Source organism: Branchiostoma lanceolatum, chromosome 19 (assembly GCF_035083965.1).
Source record: "Branchiostoma lanceolatum isolate klBraLanc5 chromosome 19, klBraLanc5.hap2, whole genome shotgun sequence".
Classification (NCBI taxonomy): domain Eukaryota; kingdom Metazoa; phylum Chordata; class Leptocardii; order Amphioxiformes; family Branchiostomatidae; genus Branchiostoma; species Branchiostoma lanceolatum.
This window is the reverse complement of record NC_089740.1, coordinates 14,218,221-14,228,000: the sequence shown is the minus strand read 5'-3', so window position 1 is coordinate 14,228,000 and position 9,780 is coordinate 14,218,221. Positions and strand designations below refer to the sequence as shown.

The 9,780-nt window shown below is 40.2% G+C and overlaps 1 protein-coding gene across 1 annotated transcript; it reads right to left on the bottom strand.

The window, feature by feature from the left end:
• Positions 1-1,211: 1,211 nt before the first annotated feature.
• Positions 1,212-9,736, bottom strand: LOC136425167 (E3 ubiquitin-protein ligase ARK2C-like). The gene is made up of 9 exons (XM_066413964.1): positions 9,731-9,736; positions 8,336-8,938; positions 7,691-7,842; positions 6,813-6,954; positions 6,076-6,171; positions 5,398-5,453; positions 5,083-5,122; positions 4,806-4,909; positions 1,212-4,255 (listed from the first exon to the last, which is right to left on the bottom strand). The coding sequence occupies exons 1-9, from the start codon at positions 9,734-9,736 to the stop codon at positions 4,129-4,131; spliced, it is 1,326 nt and encodes a 441-aa protein (XP_066270061.1). The 3' UTR covers positions 1,212-4,128.
• Positions 9,737-9,780: the final 44 nt, after the last annotated feature.

Here is a 9,780-nt window from a genome sequence, read left to right as displayed (position 1 = left end):
TTTTAAAGTGAAAGTTTTCTTTTATTACAAATGCCTCCTCAGTTTATTCAGCAAACGTCCCTTTAGCAAATAACGACAAATGAATAAAACAACGCAACAATAATCAAAACGTTTCCTTGCAGAATACATGAAGAGCATATCTTTCTTTTCTCCACAATATAACAGGCACTTCCTACACACCTGCATGGTTCTTTCCTCCCACTAACACATTACAACACTGTAGCTCCCCAGATAATCAAACAAGCCTTAGTACAAACCGTATGTCAGATTAATCATTACTCCCTTTTACACATACATCAGGCATACAGAAAAAAATACAGGACATGAGAAAAATTTCTGACTGAGTTAAATACACAAAGTTGCAAGTTAACATATTGTATACATGTACATCTTCATACCAATCTCTATTACATTTTGAGTTAAAATGCAGGGCTTGTGTGAAATAAAGTTGTTCAATGTGACATACATGTAGTTCCTAAGTGTCATCTTCATCAATATTAGGGCTTCGAAGAAATAACACGTTCATGTACAAATCCTTTTAAAACAGTCCGATAAAATGTCTTTGTTACTTTATTGCGCTTTGACCATTCTGTGGCACTGCTTTGAAATATCTGTTGTATTGCACCAATGGAGTTCATTCTAGCAGGTAACAGCAGTGACTTGCGTTTTTGCTTCATTATTTTGGATGATAAAAAGGCCTAAAGCTTAAATTTTCTTTGCAATCGCAGTTTGAAACATTGCATGAAAGAAGTCCAACATCCTTTTCACTAGACTCCATGTACATACTAGGGTATGAGGAAAGTGTATGAGGTTGTGTTGAGAAATTATGCACAATATTGTACAATTTCAGTGTTGAAGCCTTATGCACATGCAGTAGCTAATGATTTTGTCGCTACAGTATACATCATACATGTGTATATTTTAGGTTCACATAATTCTTATGAACAAGATATGTGAGCAAATGTAGTGACACTCAAACAGTACTGTGTAAGTGAAAAAAAGAAAGATCATTTCTCCACTATTACAAACAGCTTCTGTTCAGTACATGATCATAAAATTATAAAGCAAGGAATGTTCTGTCACTTCTGTGTAGCACAGTCTCTCCCTGCCTTGGTCTTTGTGGAGCCCTCTATAGATAAATCTTTTACTGAACGTTACAAGTTGAAACCCGGGGCCTCAAAGATGGGGCACTTAAAAAGGGCACTTCCAAATTTAAGTGACCATATTTATTTGATGAATACATTACAAGGATGAATCATACAAAGTAGAGTAGCTGAATGCAAATGGTTTTCTTCAGCTCATTTTCAACATAAACCTGACACACTGTAACAAAATGTAAGCCATAACCATATTTGGTAACAATACCATATTTGGTAACACAGAATAGGTAAGAAATCAAACAAATGAAAGTCGAGCCAAAATGCTGTAACAAAGAAACTCACAAACTCAAGATATTAGAACAGCAACATAACTGTTAAGCTCTAAACGCTGACAAACGTTAGACATCCAGGTAGTAAGAAAAAGTACTCAAACGGTTCGATAGGTTTTATAAACGATCAGAAGTTTCAGATATCTTTTTTTCTCTGAGTGATTGAGAAAACTGACTGACCAAAGATAGTGGGTGCTTTAAAACATCTAATCATTTACAAAATCTATTCAGTTGCTTGAATAATTTTTGTATTTTGTGTTAAGATCTAAGTTATGGATCTAGCTTCACATTGCACAAACCCTATATGCTGGCAAATATACACACTTTCCAAGGTAAGCTGTAAGGGTGGGGGCTTCTTTATAAATGTAACATAACAAAAACAAACCCATGCCAAGGGGGTTAAAAGTATGGCCTATACGACATAAACAAAAAGCCTGTATAGAAGACAAGTATTTTGTTAAACCCCTTACACAGTCCCTTCTGTATATAGGAGAGGTATTCTGTTAAACCCCTTCCATAGTCCTCCTGTATACAAGACAAGTATTCTGTTAAACCCCTTCCACAGGCTTCCTGTATACAAGTATTCTGTTAAACCCCTTCCACAGTCTTCCTGTATACAAGTATTCTATTAAACCCCTTAAACAGCCCTTCTCCTCAAACATTACCAAACAGGCACCAATTACCCCACACTGCACTTTTCCTAACCAATAGTTACCACTGTTTACATATGGCTACATTATGCATACACACAATCAACATGTTGCCATGATATTCTGTACTTCTAGGATACAATATGAACACCGTTATACAGTCCACAACAGGACCAGTATACTCATTACAATGTGGATACAAAATCTGTTCTTTGCAAAGCTTAAGTCTAGAATGCATGATTAGAGACATGGTTCCAAAAACACTCAAAACACTGGGACTGTTGGAATGAAGTCGGGGAGGTGAAAATTAAAATGAAACAAAACAAGGTGTAAACAGGAAACAAACATGGCTTCCATACCTTCAGCTTCTGTAGTATAACAATGGCACAGCCTGGTTAAATTTGGTATGAAAAAAAAACAGACAATACTTTATTTTTTTCGTGACCAAATCATTACATCCCTATGCACACTGAGGAATGGTTTAGTCCAGTATGACATCATTGAAGGGTCAAAGGTCAATTTATCATCAATTTACAAGCAACCTTGTCACTGATATAATTGAACAAGCAACTTCGTTCTTGTAAAAATGCTTTTTTGTTAACTTCAAAACTGAATAACTAACAGGTTATACTGCAAAGCAAAAAAGTCCTGCACTTTCCTCGTGTCAATACAGTTCCAACAATCTCTTTATAATTAGTATACTAGACTATGCCACACAGGTTACACAATACTCCATACATTAGGCCATCAATCTTTTTTCCCAAAAATCCTGATTTCTAAAGAAACAAATATGTGCATAAATCAGTCTTGCTGGAAGCACCAAACACTCTTCTCTGATATATGAAGAAATAATACATTAAATACAAGTATTTCATCCTATTCTTTTTACATAGCCATAGATTAATATATATAACAGAATTCAACATCATACATTTATAGGTTATATGGTGAGAGAAAGCAATTATAGAAACGTTATAGGTGTGTTTTACCTTCTCTTCACCAGTGGGCCAAAAGTCCAGACTTTTGCACATTATAATTATCTGGTCAACTCTCTATGAGGGGATACACTAGAATATAGTAAGGTTTAGAGAAAGAAAATCATAGATTTTCTGTAACTGAATATTTTGGCAGGGACCCATACTCACAACTATTGAGGGCAGAAATATTTCCAGTTAATAAGATGTCAGAGGATGTTATCCACATAATTGAATTGTATGACGGAACCGAAACCCACCAACTTAATTTGTTGGTTCTTAGGATATTGAAAATATTTTGGAACTGGAAGATCCGCATGAAAACAGAGTCTGAGGGGAAAGTCTGTACCTTTGTACACACAGTTTAAAGGCGCCCTAAGCAATATTAGGGCACTGAAAGTCACATATTCAAAATCTGATTTCTATCCATAGTAATTTTAGATAACACTATCCCATCGCGTATCGACCATCATGGAGCTAGAATGCAATGTCGTTGTGTGATGGGAAGTCATTGAAAATCTAAGCAATTGGAGGCCAGCCATCATTTCAAATCTTCCGAACATGCACGATTCTGTCCAAAGTATGAAATAATGATGCAGATGTGCTAATATGGGGAAGTAAATGTCAATTTCAACTTCACCAAACAGAATTGTTTTCCCCAGAATATTTCAAGTTTTACCCCCTGAAATCGCTTAGGGCACCTTTAAGGGAGTGGATATAGTCAGGTGCAAATTTTCCTCCAGGCCCCCTATTATCATCTTGTCCTCTTGTTGAAATTTATATTTCAAATGTCTGAAAACCAAGGAAAGAAAGTGGTGCGACCTAACATTCCATTCAAGCTCTATTCTATCATTTTACATACATTGACATTTACAGTATTATGGATGTGGCTTTTGGCGTGAAGTGTGGCAAGGATACAATGTGGTAAATGCTTCTTATATACCAATAGGCTCTCCAAATCTACAAACAGACAAAATAATACATTTCACCATTTCACGTTATTGCAAAAGGCCGTCCCCATCATACAAACATATACACGTACCGAATATACACCCCCCCTATATCACACGTATCTCTAGCTCTGCCCCTTTTCGAACTCTCCCTGCGTTTCGATATCCACGCGACAGATCGGACATTTCTTGTTCGTCGTTAGCCATTGGTCGACGCAGACGATATGGAACAGATGCATGCAGGGTAACCGCCTGGAAAGAAAAGACAGGTTTCAGTTTCACAAAATCTTACTTTCAAAAGGAATACATTTGTCTCTAATAAATGAATAGTTCATTGTACAGAGAAGAGAATTATTTCAATCCGGATAGCACACTTCATGTCAACATTAAGGAGTCTGACAAGTCATACAGTAGCTCTGTGAGGATACCAAGAGCAATGAAGGACGGGGAGGACTGGAGGAGGAGGGTGTTGTCCATCCGTGACACTCTCACGACAAGATGATGATGATGACAAGGTACAGAATGGGTTTGATTCATGGCATTTCTAGGTAGACGTTGTGTCCACCTTCCAATATTCGTGCCTTAGACAAAGTAACCCACTAGCCCTAAGGCCTCAAAAAACTGTTAAAAGGCAATGGGACTACCTTCACATTTACCATGTCCCTGTTTAAGTTAGGTACATGTAGTAACACACCTGCATGAACTGAGACAGACATATAGTACACTTCTCATCATCATCATCACCTGAGCCCTAACCCCAAACCCAACACTAACCCTAACCCCAACCCACACCCTAACCCACCTGACGTCTTCCCCCTGTGTGAACTGAGACAGACATATAGTACACTTCTCATCATCATCTCCAGCTGAACCTGCGGCATCTTCTTCTTCAGAGGCAGCTTTATGCTGAAGAGAGGAGAGAAAAACATTAAAATGTTGTCACAAAACTACAAAAATATGTTAGGTATATACATACGTTCCATCATACCAAATATTTTCCGTACTAAATGCAAAAAAAAAACAGGGCTCAAAATGCCCAACTGTGGGGAGAAATATTGGGAATACTGTTAAGTACTTACCTTCTGATACTTGTATGGAAATGTGTTTCTTTCGATTGTGCTGAAAATCAAAACAGAGAGGGAGAGGGGCATTAGGTCGGGTAACACAAATTTCATCAAATCTAGTTTTGTTTCTAAATTTCATCCTTGGCAACAAAAAAAAACAATGTTCTCCAATGTAGCATCATGAATAATATACAGTTGAATATTTGCCAAAAGAAACTCTATGGATATGTTAAAGCTTTGTGTTTTTCCATGTAAACTGCTTGTCATGAACAGGTGCAAATTTTCTCGGCAAGGTAAACAAACATATCAAACAAACACCCCCACATGTACCTTTGCGAGGCCCCTCTGTTGACTTGTCCTAGGTGCTGTTCTAACTGCATAAGGTCCTGAAAACAAAACAGTCATTGTTACTAAATTGTTAGCTTTCAATATCTACATTTCTAATTTTGTTCATAAGGTTCTAACGTCTAATCTTAGCAACAATCAAGCAAGAAACAGTCACATTACAATTTTCAGAACATCTACTAACAGCTACTACAAATTCCAGTTCTTTGCAACATTGTCTTTTCCAAGAACTGCTGTAAAGACTAGAAATAATTGTCAGGTTTTCGACTACTACTATAGTTAAATAGTTACTGTAGTTAAATTTACAGGGTCTAGATGTGACAACTTGTTCAATGTGATATTTTCATTTCCTCTCTTTTTTCACTACATTTGTTTGTGTAAAGCATACAGATTCAGTTGCATAGTTAGATGATGGCTATTACAAAGGGATACCTGTGAGGCAGATCCAACCTATCTTAAGCAACCACTCAAGGGACTTGTTTAAGAAAAGTTTAAGAAAATGTTGTAGACAGGCAATCCCTACATATAGGCATGATTGTTCATGCTTGGGTCAATGGGAATAATGAATTGGGACTACTAGAAGAAAGTGAAGACAATGTCGAGATGGTCAATAGTCCAGGTTTGACTGTTCTAAAAAGATTCAACAGAACTAGGTGACCTAACCTCGAAGGTGGGGCGGCCAAACATGAAGTGGAGCGGCCTGCCAATCATCCCGGTCGGCATGGGAGGCATGGGGGGTAGGTGCATCATGGGAGGAGGCTGAAAAAACAGGTCACAGGTCAACAAATTTGACAAGAAAGCAGACTATAACTCATAAATACAAAAAAAAACATAAGACTGGCTTACGTACTGACTTTATAAAGACAACAATATCACCTTCTAAGATTACCACTAAGGACACTCATTACAAGCCACACACAGAAATATTCTTAACCAAGTAGTCAGACCTTTAAACAAGCAACTAAAAATACTCAAGTTCAGAACCTTTACACAGGTCTGACATTATTCTATCCTTGTAGGCATGGTGAGACAGGATATCAAGGATGGCTGAATACCAAAGTGAGACAATTAGGGAAAATGGTGATTCTACAGGGGTGAGACCGTTAAGAATTATAAAAAGAGACAAAACATTTGACAAAACAACAATCACCAATCACCAGTCTTCCAATGGTCTCTAAATGTCTTAATCTTCAGATCTTTAGATTATCCCAGTGACAGTGTGGTATAACAAAATCCTTAAGTTCTACTTACAATTGGTCCGTAGTTGACGTGTACATGAGGCACGTTGAAAGGCGCCATGCGCGGAGGGGAGGGGTGCTAGCTATAGTGTACATGTCTGTGTTCTATCTAACACTCTATACTACATGTAGACAGATGTTAGCAGTTACTGTAATACTTACGATTGGTCCGTAGTTGACGTGTACATGAGGCACATTGAAAGGTGCCATGCGCGGAGGGGAGGGGTGGAAGTGGTGCCAGTGCTGGTGTACATGTCTGTGTTCAGCCTGTGGCGTCATCGGGCCTCCGTCCATATATGGTTCCCTGTGGGGAGTATGAAGACTGAAATGTCAGGACACATGTAAGGAAAGAAATTTCACAGACTTGACAAAAGGAGAGAGAGACTAAATAGTTTATACAATCATACAACACTTTCCTCTGCAGCTACATGTAAGAATCCTTGCTTTTATAATGATACAGAAGGATATTTCACTTAAAAAATTTATCACATTTGGATTTGGATTTTGGATTTTATTGGAATTGCAACAGTGCAATACACTTGGGACACAGGCAGCTACATGTACTGCTGATCTCGTGACCAGCAAACATATAGCCGTTTTTTACACTTTGCTGGAGTGGGGAAAGTCGTGTAAAGTGCCTTTTTCCAAAGGGCACAAGATCGGTGGCGTCAGGGGATTCGAACCCGGGACCCTTGGGTTCTGGGCCGAAAACCCTGCCGTTACGCCACACTGACCACACATTTACCAATTTGCCCTAATTTTGAGCATCAAATATGTTAAACAGAAACAGAAACTTGTGTTTTATGTCACCGGTCCCCTAAAAGAGTAGTAGGGTTTGGGTTGGCGTTAGGAAGGGCATCCAGCCGTAAAAACTCTTGCTACAAAAAAGACTTGCACTTGATGAGGAGTTCTGGGGCTCCCCCATCCATGTGCAAGCACGTCCAACCCCCATATGATGGGGAACAACAGACGTTAAATTGGTTAGAGAGAGAGAGAGAATTAATTGTGATTGACAGGAAAAAGACCTAGAGTTCACTCACGTGGGGTCCAGAGGTACGGGTTGCTCTGCCCAGGTCCGTCCCTCCATCTGGCGCTGCATGTGGAACTGCATCGCCTGCTGCTGCGCCGCGCGGTCGCCAGGGCGACCCTGCAGGTGGGCCGTCATTCGTCGACGCTGCTGCTCCTGCATACGCTGCGGAATATGGAGAAAAAAATACATAGTAAGAAATACATACGTAAAGAACAATACCGATTGCGTTACAATTAATGGATAACAGTAAGACAACTTCATTAACAGACCTGAGGCTGCAGAATGCGTTATCACGATTTTCTGACCTGCTACTGAATGCGTTATTTTGCATACTTGCGCTGCCATGATGAGCTGGGTCGGGTTTCATGTTTGTTTTGCTATATTGTTATGAAAATGTATCGGAACAATCCTTGGTGTTACGCCCGCATTTGGGCAGTCACAAATATGCATATGAGAGAATAAATTCAAAGATGTCCTTTTAGCATCAAAAACAAAACGGACAACAGTGTTGAAATTACGAGTACACATTGGAATACATATCGTATTAAGACAAAATGATACTTCCATTGCAACTCATTTGGACATAATCATGACAGTTAAAAAGAAGAAAAAGTGCTTCACAAACAAATAAGAATTGCAAAACTTGATTGTTTACCTGTTGAACTGCTAGAAGCCGCTGATGCATGATGGGAACTGGTGTATGTCCGACCCACGCGTATCCAGGGGGTGGGGCCGCCGGGTTAGAGTCACTCTGAGGGGGCGGGGGTGGCACAGGGGGGGTCGGGTAGGAGGTTAAACCAGGGGGGTGAGTCTGGGTTGGTCCTGACGGGGGTCCAGAGTGAGGGGGTAGAAGAGGGGGTGGTGGGGGAGGGGGGCAGAAGGGGTTGGAGTGAGAGAGCTGGGGGTCGGTGGGGAGGTACGTAGGGGGGGTTTGGTGGAAGGGGTTGGAGAAGAGCGAGGGGGGTGAGTCGCTGGGGGCGGTGGAGGACGAGGCACTGCTCACGTTCAGGAAGGAGGAGATGGAGGAGGGGGGGGACTCCGGAGGTGAGAGGGGAGGGGGAGTGTCCCGATTCCGTGAGGAGGTTCGGAGGTTGACGGGTTGAGGGGGGGAGGGGTGGGGGTGTGGAGGGGAGGGGGATGTGAGAGAGGGGGAGGGGGTGATGTGGGGGGAGTGTGCTGGGACAGGGCGGGGAAGGAAGTGGTGGTGGTGGTGCACGTGTGAACGACTCTGACAACCTAAGAAAGGTACAAGAACAGGCTTTTAGCCAGGATTCATAGACAAGGTTACTTTTAGCAGACCATTTTAAGCACTAAAAACTGCTTGTTCTCTCTCTGTCTCCCAATGAGCTCTATGGGTTAACAATTTCATGGTAGCTTTGCATGTCAATCAGTTTTCATGCTGTCCCAGTGTCTGGTAGGACTAAAAAAAGCATCAGTGACACTGTAACACAGTCACATGTGTCTGTAATTACTAGGGAAACAGGGCGTCCAGCTGAAAAAGAGGGGGTCCAATTTCCTTGTTATTTTAGTATCATGCGTCCAATTTACGCATGCCTAGCTAAAAGCCTGTACAAGAAGGAAGATATCAATGTTAGAGAATTTCTCTCTGTAAGGGTTGCAATAGTCATTTTGGATGGGGATGTAAAGCATTGCATTCTGAATTATGATGTACAGTAAAGGTTCTCATATATTGAAAAAGTTTGCATTTCGAAGTTTGTGATCCTACCTGTAAAAGAATACATATAGAATATGAAGTAATTCACCTGGAATGCTAATTGTGAATGTAGGCTTACCTATTAGTTGTGAAGATTTATCCAAAATTTTGATGTAATCTAAATTTCTCCTAGAAGAATTGGAGATTGTCCTGGTAGACTTTGAATTAGTCCTGGGAAACATTGTTATTCCAATCAGTCCTAGAAGAATCTGGGATTATCCTAAAAAGGGTGGGAATTCCAGTTTGAACTTCCACCCCGTCAAAGGACAATTCAAGATTCTCCTGAATTCCAATCTCCATTGTGACATTGAGGTACTGATACTGATACTTTATTACCTCCATCTATCATACAGTGAGTATGTAGCTACTCTTCCAAGACAGTGTTC

Excerpts from the sequence above, each read along its gene's own strand:
- LOC136425167 (XM_066413964.1), bottom strand. Across the intron at positions 6,172-6,812 it reads ACGTCAACTACGGACCAATC|CCTCCTCCCATGATGCACCT; the intron begins GTAAGTATTACA and ends CTGTTTTTTCAG. Across the intron at positions 5,123-5,397 it reads AACAGAGGGGCCTCGCAAAG|CACAATCGAAAGAAACACAT; the intron begins GTACATGTGGGG and ends TTTGATTTTCAG.